General features: G+C 40.0%; 2 protein-coding genes across 5 annotated transcripts; one reads left to right on the forward strand and one right to left on the reverse strand.

Moving 5' to 3' along the window:
- Window positions 1–4: 4 nt before the first annotated feature.
- On the reverse strand, window positions 5–1,658 carry ndufb4 (NADH:ubiquinone oxidoreductase subunit B4). The gene is made up of 3 exons (XM_027004394.3): window positions 1,456–1,658; window positions 803–949; window positions 5–136 (listed from the first exon to the last, which is right to left on the reverse strand). Exons 1-3 carry the CDS (start codon window positions 1,630–1,632, stop codon window positions 74–76), a joined length of 387 nt encoding a protein of 128 aa, XP_026860195.1. The 5' UTR covers window positions 1,633–1,658; the 3' UTR covers window positions 5–73.
- A 1,149-nt stretch (window positions 1,659–2,807) lies between these two features.
- Window positions 2,808–11,519, forward strand: ropn1l (rhophilin associated tail protein 1-like). Of its 4 annotated transcripts, none has more exons than XM_081716982.1 (6): window positions 2,808–2,840; window positions 3,852–4,002; window positions 4,347–4,470; window positions 4,554–4,715; window positions 5,162–5,337; window positions 9,266–9,389. In XM_081716982.1, the coding sequence occupies exons 2-6, from the start codon at window positions 3,872–3,874 to the stop codon at window positions 9,336–9,338; spliced, it is 666 nt and encodes a 221-aa protein (XP_081573108.1). In that variant the 5' UTR covers window positions 2,808–2,840; window positions 3,852–3,871; the 3' UTR covers window positions 9,339–9,389. The 4 variants fall into 4 exon arrangements, with proteins under 4 accessions (XP_081573108.1, XP_081573103.1, XP_081573099.1 ...); XM_081716977.1 differs by lacking the exons at window positions 2,808–2,840; window positions 9,266–9,389 and adding exons at window positions 2,850–3,264; window positions 10,898–11,519; XM_081716973.1 differs by lacking the exon at window positions 2,808–2,840 and adding an exon at window positions 2,850–3,264.
- The last annotated feature ends 2,146 nt before the right edge of the window (window positions 11,520–13,665 follow it).

Consider the following 13,665-nt stretch of genomic DNA (forward strand, 5'->3'; position numbering starts at 1 on the left):
ACTGTTTCAACAATAAAGGATGTTTATTTATACAGGTACTTTTTGAGTTAAAGTGAAACATGACTTTCAGTACTCAGTAGGAGAGCTTGTAAGGACGCTTATAAGTCCCATCCTTTATCTTCTGCTCCTTCGCATCCTGAAAAATATGAGATGAATCTCTAGACAAGCACCAGCCAATTACTCTTGCATGGAAAACTACAAACATTTTAATGTTTTCTGCATAGATTTCATTAATTTGGGGTCGTAAATAGGCATTCCCTTCTGTTCCAAGTATCAATAAAAGAACAATCTGAAATATTCATAATCATATGACTATTTCCAATCGAAATATTCTGAAAAATTCCAATAGAACAGAAAGTTCCCTAAAGTGTCATTATTCTTGCACAAGCTCAGAATTACTGCTTGCAAACCACTGACTACAAATATATTCATATGAGGGGTGCACATATTTGACCAACTGCACATATTTGACCAAAATTGTTTACATATGTTGGATGACAAACGCCATAATTTGTCAAAAATAACTACATATACTGCGCTGAATATCTCAGATTGCACAGAAAGACAATTATGCACGCGATAAAAACGGCTCGTTTGAATATCGCAGCCTTCTGTGATATAACTTGCAAAGTACTGTTGAGTTCAGCATTTCACACTACTACTTAAACTTCGGGTTAAGATAACGCATGCACTCTACACAGACCTCACTTGGATTAAGTTAATGCACGACGTCTGTGTTAACCACACTCGATTCATGCCAAGACATACCCCAATACAATACATTAGTATTTCGCCCGCTTACCCGGTCAGACTTCACTAAAAAATAAATGATGAAGAGTGGTGCAACTCCAAACAAGCTACCAATCAGTGATGTTTTCGCCGTTGGTCTGAAGTTGGGATATACATTGCTCATTCGTGCATATGTCCACCGTGTAATAGCAGGATCCTCCTACAAGTACAACACCACACCCGACGTTAACGCCAGCTGGCTAAAAACAGGAAGTAATAACACCAATTTCCGTAACTATGTCAAATTCCTCAGATCTGTTAGCTAACTAGGTCACCCAATAGAACGTGTTTTAGCCAAGTATGTTAACAAGCCATCTAGTTAGTTACTGAAGTATATTCACTAAGTTAGCTAAATACCACACAGATAACTAGCTAGGTTAGCTCACTCGCTCCGTTATCGGATATTAGAAACCTAAGCATCAAGGTCACTAACAGGATGACTAGTTTATTTTACCATGTCCTTGCCACGAACCTAGTTAGCTACGTTTTACGTCGTGATTAGTAGTGATTCATAAAAGTAACGCTAATGTAGCTACACTAACAATAAAATTATGTTTATTTTATAGCTATGCATTTAAGACACGTAGTTAGCTAGCTAGCTAACCTATATCTTTGGATTAGCTAACTAGCCAGATGATTCATAGGCATTTTACCCCCCGTACTTACAATTATACCCTTTCTATGAGGATTGTTAAACTGCATCTGATACTGCCTTTTAAGTCGACTTCTTAGCGCAGCCCGTTCCTCTTGGGCCCGTCGATAATCAGGTGAAAGATTAAAGTACTCTGCTTGATCTAATGTTTTTGGCCTAGTAGCCAAAGGTGCCTCTTTGTAATCCGCCATGTCTATGGTGAATCACTAAGGAAAGCACGGACTGATTAAATTGTTACACACATTGCGCACATAATAAGAGTCCCGTCTTCTTCTCATTGGCTCTGAAAACGTAAGTTATATGAAGAAGATTCCACGGAGTGACTAAAGTGTACTGTTGTAAAATATGTAGAGGTCGTCAAAATTGCAGAGAAGCACACAAGGTTTCTAGAGAGACAGGACTGTTTAGACAGATGTACTTCATCAGCTGGGCAAGCAAAGTGCTTCTTAAATTCTAGGAGGTGAAATCAGTTTGTAAGAAAAAGTAACTATTTTAAGGAGCAATACGTCATTTTCACCACAAAAAAGTATCAAACAGTATTTAGGAAAGTATTTTTTATTAAACTTTTTTTTTCTATAAAGTGCAGCTCACATGAAATAGAATAAAAGAAAAAAAATGCTTTGTATTCCTCAAATGAACCAGTTTGTGCTCCATAGAGTGGGTCCCCCACATGCTAATGACCATGTTTAAAATATATTTAGTACATAATCTCTGAAATATCCAAGCCACTAAGTTTCAGTAAAATGCCTTTGGAGTCATTGGGAAAACTACGTATTGCTCCTTTAAATCGTAACACTAATTTCATGGAATTTGTAATTCAGACAGTGTAGATAAATTCATTGCTACCACAGCAACATCTGGCAATGCAAACAGATTATAATTATAATTCTTGCTGTTTTAAGAGTATTCTTGTCTTAAGAGTATATTGTTTATATTGCATATACTTCAGACTTCATTGAAACTTCCAAAAAATGTTAACCTTATTCCAGGATGTGCTATGATCCATGTATATTCCAGAACTGGGTGTAACGTGGAAAAAGTAGAAATAAACAGCTGTAACCCTTCAAATGTGCACGTTGTAGTACCAAAAATGTAATCGTCATCGTTGTATCAGAAATACTAAGGTATACCCAAGACGAATCCTGAACAAAATGAATCATAATGTAATCAGCTAAAATAAAAATGCTTGAAATAACAATATTTATAAAAAATATTATTAATAAAAAAATAATAAATAGCATGAAGTAGAAGTTTTACAATATAAGTTACATCTTGAAATAAGTAGGCCAAAAACGTCTCACTTGACGGCAAGCGAAACCTCACGTGTATAAGGAGTCTCATGACGCAATCGCTAGTTACTAGGCAACATTGCGTACACACAAGACGTTAATTATTCGAGGTATGCAAAATAAACATAACCAAGCTTATTAGCTAGCTAGATAGCCTATTTGTATATTTTCTTCAAAACGTAAATGTTAGCTACCTCATTTTGAATAACAAAATACAATTGTTTTTATGCTGAAAAAATTCCTTCCTTTTATAAGTTTGGTAAGTGTTAGACGTTAGATCTGCCTGTCTGTCTAACTTGGCTAGCTAGTTAGCGTTAGCCAGCGTGTGTCGTTAGACAGCTAATCATGACAAGATCTAATGATAATATCTAATATCTAACGGTTTCTATGGAAAAGAGGAGAAACGATAATAAACTTGGCGGTCTCAACAAAACCAGGTTTTTTTTTTTTTAAGAAAGATGAATTCACGAAACCAATGGCTTAATCAATATGTGGACGGCGGATATCTAGGAAGACAGTTAACTGTTGAAATGGGTATGCTTACTGGGTTCCTTGCTCAGCCTGAGCTGTGAGTTAGCTGTACTGAGTTCACCCAGTGGCTTAAACAGTGTCGTTATTTCGCTTCGTTCGAATTTGTAATTTCATAAAACCTTTGACAAAAGACCAATCCCGACCAATCAATAAATTGACGTATGACTAAATTCTGTTTGCATTTTTATTACATAGATAATTTTACTATACGTATCTTTTCTCAAAGAAATTGCCTTCATAAGTTGTTGTGTATACTCAACTGCTGTCGTAATATAGAGAGTAAATCCGGATTTATATTAAAGGTTTACCCACAGGTTCACCATCCCCATGATCTAGTTTATTAAAGTAAACATAAACATAATAAATAAAGGGCAAAAAAACCAAACAAACAAACAAACCAGCACCCCCCCCCCCCAAAAAAAACCCCCCCAAAACAAACAGAAAAAAGCAACGCCTGAGGAGTTAAAGAAGCACTTTTCATTGCATGGGACGATTTTAAACAGCTTTGTAATTATGTGTTTGCTTGCAATTAAGCTATGTAAGAGTGGTTAGCATCTCTCTGATGTATTAATCTTTGTCCTTTTTATTAGTTGACTTCAAGACAGAAGGCATGCCTCCTCCAAATACAATGTACTGTGCCCAGCAGATCAACATTCCTCCAGAGCTACCCGATATTCTAAAACAATTCACTAAGGCTGCTATTAGAACACAGCCCCATGATGTGTTACAGTGGGCTGCTGCGTAAGTCTTATACACACCCAGGAAATGTGCTCATGCTGTTCCCACATCATCCAGTCTGTGTACATTGACCAACAAACATTTGGAAACTGAAGCTTGTAAAGTTTAGCATTTAAAGTCACAAGGATTTGGAATTCTTAAGGGTGCTTATTATGGAGATTATACCGAATGATTATGTGTTGGTCCACTGATTAATGTAGCTAATTAATGTAATTCATGTATCTAATTAGAACTCTAGTAAACAAGCCAATAAGACTGAAATGTAGGTGATAGTCATGCTGATTATTGCTATTTGTATTTGATCCATGTGTAGCCATGCTATTTCACATGTATCCATGTTCTTTCAGCTATTTTGCAGCACTGTCAAAGGGTGAAGCTCTTCCTGTCAAACACAGGCTAGAAATTCCAGTAGCAACACAAAAGACAGACACTGGGCTCACTCCAGGCCTGCTTAAAGTCCTTCATAAACAGGTTGGTGTTAGAATAGTTTTGCTGGTTATACATCATGAGTACCATGAACATTGGCATCAGTGTCCCTTTCTTTTTCACTGTAGCTTTCATTTAAAGAAACTGTTATGAAAGGAGAGTTGCAGCAGAAGTGGAAAGGCCTGTGTTTACCAATGGAACAACTAGAAACACTCCTTGCACTTGGTAACTTCGACTTAGAAATGAAGTGGATGCATTTCTTTGCTCTGGGTTGCAGTGCTTTGGGTGGGGTGAGTAGAAATCTAGGGATACATCAATAGACTCATGTGATGTGTTTGAATATTTTAACCCTTCTGTAAATTATGACTTTTAATTATGCATTTAAAATTGCTCCAGCATAGTGGCAGGTGTGTTAGTGTGATCAGAACAGACATGGATTAATCCTTACAAAGGCCTCTTGGTGGCAGTGTTAGACAATAAATGCTATAAAAACCTACTCAATTCATGGAAAACAGATAATGCTTATAGTACAACAACAGCCAGAATATATGGATACACCAAGTTTGGTCAATATTTAAATAAGACATCTTTGTATGGTTTTGTCCATTGCAGTTATTATTACCAACAAGTCTATTACCAACATTTAAGCAGTGTATATCATAAATTATAACATGTACTGTAAAATAAAAGTCAACAGCTGTGAGACATAGCCTGTATTTTGTCACTGTGCCCACAGACAATTATCAGTGCTCTGAAGCATGCGTGTGAAATCCTCACAGAGGATCCAGAAGGTGGGGCAGCTTGTGTACCCTTTGACATATTCGTGAATCTGTACACATACCTGGCCCAGTTGGACGGAGACATCCCTCAGGACCAAATAGATAGCTTCTTGCTTAGTCTCCAGGAGCTTGTGTGAGTAAACAAACACACACACAGTTGCGTGCACACACAGACATGCATACAGATGTGCACACATCTAGATGATGACCTTACTCCAGTGACATAGGATTCATTTCAACTTTGCTCTCACCGCCCAACGAAACACATTATATGAATATTATGAGCAGGAATTACTGGGAGTAATGCATCCCCCTGCCTCCCCCAAAACTACACTGTCTTACACAGTGATTCCCTTTTCAAATCCTCAAGGCTCAATGCTTTGCACGTTATAACCAATTATCCAAATCTGAAACTGATAGTCGGTCATTTATCGCCTATTGGTGTTGACTGGGGATCTTGACACTTGTTTGTTACAAACACGAGGTCCAATAGAATTGACATTCCATAAACAAGACCTGTTTTACTGAAGGCTTGAGTTACAGCTGACATCCTTATGTAAGAAACATCTCGTGGATGCACTAGGATGCATCATCAGTGATGAAACCTGGAGTCATCGGATGTTTTGGGTCTCTCAACATCAGTACCCTCTCCCAGGGGACCCAGTAGGGGTTGATCAAGCCCTAAATTGCATCCCAGCAACTACCCTTGGATCAGCCCTTTTGAGCCAAAGCCATCTTGTGGCTTTCTCTGCGACTTCAGTTGGAGATTGTATAGCCCTCTTCTTATCCATTCCTGAGATGCATAGTCGACTAAGAGCTGTACAGAGGGAGCAACCTGCAAAGCCTCTACAGCCCACTTCTATGGGCTCATAGCTCGTCCTCCAGCCTCTGCCTCTGCACATCTCCAACAGTACCTGGTACTTGGCACGCTTCCTATCGTTGGCTTCCTCCATGTGCTCTTCCCAGGACACTGTAAGTTCTAGCATGATCAGTTGTTTCGAAGCGGCAGAGATAATGACCATGTCTGGGTGGAGTGATGTTTCTGTTATATGCTGAGGAAACTTTAGCTTCCTTCCCAGATCAACCTGGAGTTGCCAGTCGGCGGCTGTATGGAGAAGGCCCGTTGTTGTTCTGGGTTGTGCCTGAGGTTTATCTCCCCGTTTAATAAAGGTGGTTACCTTCTTTTGGGCATGATTGTGTTTGCTGGTGCTAATGGCCAAGGCTATGCTCTCAGCAACTGCCTTAAGCACCTGGTCGTAGCGCCACCAATAGTGATCATCCGCAAGTACCTTTGGGCAGCTGCTGAGGAGATGTTCCAAAGAGCCTCTTCCGGAGCAAAGGACGCAGGTAGGTGTCTTGTTCTTTCCCCAAGCATAGAGGTTTGCTGGACTTGGCAGGACATCGTAAACCGCCTGCACTAGGAACCGGACACGATGGAAGTCTGTCTGCATGAGGTTTAACTAGGACATCCTGCGATGCAGGATGTCCACGCTCCCTGTTGCCGGAATCCCACCGCCCTGCTGACTTGCTCTTCCTCCACACCTGCTTGGATCTCTTCCTGAAGTAGATAGTGTCTCTCCTTGCCCTGGGCTTTGCTGACCTGGGTCTTTGGGAAGTAACCCAAGCCCGCTCTGCCCGTCGCCAAACTACCAACCAGTACCTTTTGTCTGACGTGAGACTCTGCTACCTCCACTTGCTTTTCAGCCTGCCATTTCCTTCCTGTCCTCACCTCAATACCGGCTGATGACACTTTACAGTCTCTGGAGTCCCTGTGCTGTAGGACTTCTCTTGTGTGTGCAACCTTAAATTGTAAGATGTTACTTGTCCCATACAGTGCTGCACTGCTGAGACTCCGTGGGAGGCCCAGCCACTTTTGGAGGAAACTGCTGATCTTTCTTTCCAGGGACTCAACTGTTGTCGGTGGGACCCCGTAGACCAGCATAGGCCACAAGACTCTTGGTAAGATGGAATGCTGGTAGAGCCAAGCTTTAAACCTACCAGACAGGCCGGACTTGTCGACCTTGGTGAGCCAAGCTCCAAGCTCGTCGTTGGACCTCTGGATGGCAGCTGAATCTTTCAAGCTTGCATCAAATAGCTTCCCTAATCTCTTGACTGGTTGTTTTGAGATGGAAGGAATGACAATTCCAGAGATTAAAAAATGGTACTTGTCAGTCACTTTCCCCCTCTTCAGCACCATGGATTTTGACTTAAAGGGTTTAAAACGCATCCTTGCCCAGGTGATAAGTCTCTCAAGTCCTTGTATGATCCACCTGCTCCCTGGGACAGATGTAGTCGTGATGGTAATGGATGGCTGCTGTACACCAGACTTTGTTAGGGGCCCTCTGCATTCCACCTCAGCTGACTTGACCACCATGTTCATAGCAAGGGCAAAGAGAATAACAGAGACGGTACAGCCTGTTATTATTCCTTTCCCAAAATGATGTCAGTCTGATGCTATTGACTCAGAAGTGACCCTCAACCTGAAATTATTGTAGTAATCTCAGATCAGATTCTTGATTTTACCGGGAACATGGTGGCAGTGAAGTGCAAGCTCGACCAGTTTGTGTGGTATGGAACCATAAGCATTGGCCAGATCTAACCACAACACAACTAGGTCACCTGTGCTCATGGGCCTCTCTGATGAGCTGTGAAACTACCCCCGTGTGCCCCAAACATCCAGGAACTCCAGGAATCCTACCTTTCTGTACTGAGGTGTTGATAAAGTTGTATCTCTCTTCAGGGCTTTCCGTAGGTTGGTGGGGTCCTTTCTCACGAAAGATAAAGGCTGGGGTGCTAACCCGTCCTATCCCCTGTGCCGTCTTTCCATGCCGTCAACTGTCTTTCCAGTAGTCGCCAACCTGTTCTTGGTTGTCACCTAGACTATTTCTAGGAGTCACTGGCTGTGCTAGGCTGTATTATCTAAGAAACATCTCGTGGATGCACTAGGATGCATCATCAGTGATATAACCTGAAAAATAATAATAAATAAACAAAGCAAAAGAAATAAAGGTGATACAAGGTCAAAAGCCATGTGCTCCCAACCAGCCACGCCCTCTGACCCTTTTTCCACCTATTTATAGACCTGTGGCCTACAGAGGGCACATACTCACAAACCACTTACTACAAAACAAAAATAATCTGACAAACGGCTCCTACAGCACATTTAAATATTTTTCCTTAATCTAAAAAAACTCAACTTTTTTTCAACTCTTCCATTAGTTCTTGAACTCCTCACAGGGAAAACTCCAAAAAATGTGCTGAGCGTACCGTATCTCCAGGATGGACATTGGTTACTGCTGGTCCAAGTGTTGCATGACAAATATACTGCTGAATATTAATGACCCAGTCAGAATGTTGGATAAGCACTAAAATAAATGTCAATTGATTAACTTTCTTAGTTTTAAAGGTCAAGCCTTGGAACAAAAAATAAGAGATGGAAAATCATGTCCTGGGTTAATAATGGTCATCCTGGTCACCGATGGTGATTTCTCTGCCCTAAGTACACAGTGAGATGTGAAAGATGTAATTTCCAGGCTTCCACTCTTGTTGAAGCTGCTCCACCAGAATTCACAAAAAATGTGAGGATGCATATCTTATTGAACTTAAGACCTAATTGTTTGTCACACTCATTACTGCCTGTGGATTTGGCAGCCCAGTTGAAATCTATTAAGTTCACTTACATGAAGTATTAGGAATCTATTAAGTGACTCTATTAAGTTCGCTTGCAGAATTTGGCCTGATGCCTCCTCCTTACCCTGCCATTATTCCGGACTCCTGATTGAGTGATTAAGGGTGCCATTTCTTAACCACCAGATCCTGTAGTGAATGCTTATTTGTATTCCAGATATGTTCACTTGAGTAAATGTATGCTTTTATTTATAGCCCTTTTTTTGTTCACTTCATTTTTGGGTAGTTAATTAATCCTTGCAGTCATACTAGAATAAGAAAAGCTGGTTTCATGTAAGAATTATGCCGCAGTGACAACAGTGATAAAAAGTGTAATACAATGTCTTGTTAACAGTGTTAATCTCTGTCCTTGTTTCGTGTAACCCCCCCCCCAGGGCAAAACAAAATGGCATGATTCAAGTGACCAATTTCTACAGTCAAAAAAGACTGACTTTGCAGCATTCTTGAAGAGACAGTGAATTGAAATAAAATTTCCTTTTAGGAATGATGGATTTCATGTTTTTTTTTTTTTTTTGCATTCTCTGTCAGTCGGGGCCAGAGAAAATAATCATCACTGCATAGGAAACGAAATGTTGCAGTTCACTCAGTATTTGTTACAAATGACAGCACGTTATGTGAATGCTTTATTTGTTTATAAGTTAAAAAGTAACATATAAATTAGGTGCCAAAACACTGCTGAAGTCAAAACACTGGGTTTATACTGCAGTCTTCATTGATCCCAACATCAGGAGACCTCCCATCTTATCCTGTCTACTACTGGCTGGGGATGGCTGCTTTATTTGGTGCCATTCTGTACTTATTGAAAACAGAAAGCAGATGCTGATGTTGACATCGTGTCGTTGTTTAAAAGGATGTTGTTATGTAAACTTTGAGAAGCCCTCCAAATGGCCCAATATAGTGCGTCAGGTTTGCGTTTCGATCCAACAACACACGCCTACCACTGGAACTCAAACGCTCATCTCTCAGCATGCAGTTTAGCTAGGATAAATGAGAGAAACCCCACGGAATACATTTACCAGACGTTATGTTTTAAATAAGTTTTTATTTATGAAGATTCTTGTGTGGTTTCATCAAACTACTAGAGCCACTGGAATAAAGCATTGGTAATATTGTTATTAGATTGCTAGATGTTATAAAAGGAGAGCTAGAGGCACACTGTAAATCCTTCATCGATCCCATGATTCTTATCTCATCCACTCCATAATCCTGTGAAACACAGTAAGGCATTTGCACACCAATCTGTTCTTCAAATTTGTTTTAAAAAGCTCATGTTCTTAAGGTAATAAATAACTAGGGTTGTTTGATTGTTCAGGGTCTTCACTGAAGAATTTGTTTTTTCAACCCCATGAAACTCCCCATTTCCAAGAGTAACCAAATAATAGAAATTTTGATTATGGATTTGGTGTTCAGGCCAGTGCGAGTGGTAAATTTATACCAGGTTAACACTGTCAAGATGTCGTCAAAAAAATCTAACAAACAAAACCGGCAACATTAATTTCCAGGCAGTTAGTGCCAGCTCAAACACAAAGTCTTGCTTTATTTGCAGTTGCCTTTCTTCTCTGCATTGCTCTTGTGTATGCATGGCTGGAAGGGCACTTGTAGATGCCTTCCTCTATACACGGCTCTCAAAAAGCCCTTGGGGGGTGGGGGTCTCACTGGCAGAGCCGAGTGAGCTAACACTGCCTCAGGGGAGGTGCCTTAGAGAGCAATGCCAAACTCCAGAGTCTGGCTAAAGGGGCCAGGGCAGTCTGAATTAGGCTGGCGCTGATGCACATATGCAAATTGCACTATGAAAGAGCAAGAGCTGTGACATATAGACATATGGCACACATAAACAGGCAAGTTCACCGGACCTCCAGCTGTGTAAATGTACCAACGCAACCCCAGAGATTGACACATTTTAAGACAGTCAGACTCAAGGCCGCAACACCATGTTCTTTTTGGGCTTGTGTGCTGTGGCCGCACGTAAAAGCTAACTGGTGACAATGCTGTTGTTCTGTTTTCAGGGAGCGCCAAGGAGGTATGGTGCAGCCAGCTAATTTCACCTCAGCAGTATGTGAAGGGGCCAAGTAGATCTAAGGACAGACAGGTCTCAGATGCGCCCTTCTTGTTCGACTTTTTTTTTTGGTTGTTTTTTTGTATTTTGTACAACTGCGCTACAAAATACTGGAAGAATGGCATCATGTTTCCTCTACAAAATGTGGTTTCATTTGATTATATCCAATATTGTAAGAGCTTAATGAATTGAGACTTTTGTTTTATTTAAATAAGGGTTACTGGCATTGGTATTGATCTGTGAGTTATTTGGTGTGTTTATGAGCTGCTGAACGGCTCTCCTGTCTGTTTCTCCTGTTTGTGTTTGTGGTATGTAGTACTGCATCTCTAAACATGCTCACTGGAACTTTAGGTACTTATATGAGCTACTTTTGTTTTCAGGTTTGAGTGTGTGTGTGCTTTCTGAGAAGTTTCTCCTCTATGTGCTGAATCATTCACTCTGATGCTGTTGATGGCAATCATAAGTGATTCATTGTATTAAAATAAGTTTCCCAACACACACACACACACACACACACACACACACACACACACACACACACACACACACACACACACACACACACACACACACACACACACACACACCAACCAATAAGTTAACACAGCACTATTCCCATTTTTTTTAATAATGTTTATAGGAATAAAAGCTAACCTCCATTTGAGGCATTGTTTGTTGGATATCTTACAGCTGGAGGTAAACCCTGCCTGCAGCACATAACAGCACAATCAGTTACTAATTCATTAGCTCTTAATTGCAGCTCAGTGAAATGGAGAGCAGCTAGTGACTAATTGTAATCAAATAAGAGGTGCTCTCTATTTTCCTGGGCATGTTAGGAAGGTCATTCATAGTACCTCAAGCAATTACTAATTAACTGATTGACCTACAGTGTTCAATGAATAAGTGAATAATTAATGTTTTTTGTGTTATTATTTTAAAATAAAGAACCCTCTCCATTTTGAAAAGGTTGCTGATGCAATGAGGCCATGCTGCACAAAGTGTATCAAACCAGCAAATGTTCAGATTTCATAATTACTTATGAATTATAAATGAAAAATAAAACACCTCGATAAAAAAATTAATAAAATATCTGCAACAGCAACAACAACAAAATTCTTTATCGGTACTGTATTTTTCTGTGCAGTCCCATCAGAATAATATTTCTATATAGCATCTAGGCCCATTTAATTTGACTCAAGCGCCCCTGCCATCTATTCCTGATTTTCAAAGGTGCTTTATATGCCAAAACAGTGATTCAGTTCTGTAGTGGTGGTTTTGTTTAGACTGTTTATGAACAATACAAAAATAAATGCCTTTTAGGGCTTTTAGTTAGTAGGTTTCTAGGCATTGCTCCTTGCTTTGATATTTCTGGGTGTAAAATTGTTCATAGTTAAGCATTTGTTCTTTTTAGATATCATGTAAGGTGCTATCATGGCCTGTTGGGTCTTTTTCATTTGTGGACGTTGATGTGCTCACTTCTCTGCAAACCAGTAATAAGGGTCCATGATCCTGGAGTATCAGGGATTGTGGGAAGTTTTAGCTGGTTGAAAACAGGCTAGAAAATGAGCTTCATTTAAAAAAAACCCCTCTCCAACCATAACCCTCCCCTCCAAATAAAAAAACCCCCAAAATAGATCAGGTGCTAAGCACTGTGAAGCAGAAACACATTATACAATATCTTTGTGAATGCCCCAGTAAGGATGCACATTATGCAGAAGGATGCAGCATGCAAATGGAAACTATAACAAGTCACAAATTACTTTTTTTGTTGTGTGGTGTAAGCATCCCAATCAAACTTGGACCTTCCAGATGCTCCCACCTCAGGTGTTTTGATGAATTGCAGCATTCACAAGACTCAACAGAAACACTGCACAATATGCTGAAATATAATTGCAATACACTATACACAATAGTGTGTACTGTAATACACTATAACTTGGTTTGGTCCTTAAAGTGCAGCACCAGGAAACTGTGCTAACAAAATGGTTTTCTTCAGTGGAAGAACAATGGAGGAAACCTTATATTAAATATTAAATTCTCCTGAAAGTCTTTATTTTTTCAAAAGACATCTTTAAAGCACACTTAATCAATCTCTAAGAACTTTAAGAACGTACTAAACTAACTTACTAAACCAACAATCACAAAAACAAAGGCCTTTCTCCTCTCATCTTTTCTGTCAGTATACTGAATTCTGTTTACTTTAGCCACTACTTTAGAGGACTCTAGCCTTTGTACTTGGATAGATTTTCCAACAAGACCAGAAAGCACTTCAATAGGTCACTTTGGATAAAGGCCCCTGGCAAATGCTGTAAATTTAATTGTAAGTGGTTAGGACTTTTTGGAGTACTTGGTAGTATTATTAATACTATGATAAAATTTTACATATCACTACATAATTTTTGGAAACCCGTCTCTTGTTATATAGTTCCCATTTTGGGGGGAAATGCCTAGCACTGGATAACTTTATGTCTTACATGGTAAAGCCCAATCCAGATCCTGCATTATGGTCAGTTGTGGATCTGGGATGAACCTTTACTTTGGTTTTGTGGGGTGGGGTGGGGTGGGGTGGGGTGGGGGGGATTTATCAAGCTGCACTGTGCGGTGTGCTGAGTTAATGTAACTGTCTAAGCTGCAGCAGTGGAGGAGAAAAGCCAGTGCAGTGTTTGAGAATCTCTGCTTGGCCCTTCAGTATCATCTCAGCCACATCCCCATTTCCTA

The sequence above is a fragment of the Electrophorus electricus genome, chromosome 1 (assembly GCF_041902795.1).
Source record: "Electrophorus electricus isolate QZ-2024a chromosome 1, ASM4190279v1, whole genome shotgun sequence".
Lineage (NCBI taxonomy): Eukaryota > Metazoa > Chordata > Actinopteri > Gymnotiformes > Gymnotidae > Electrophorus > Electrophorus electricus.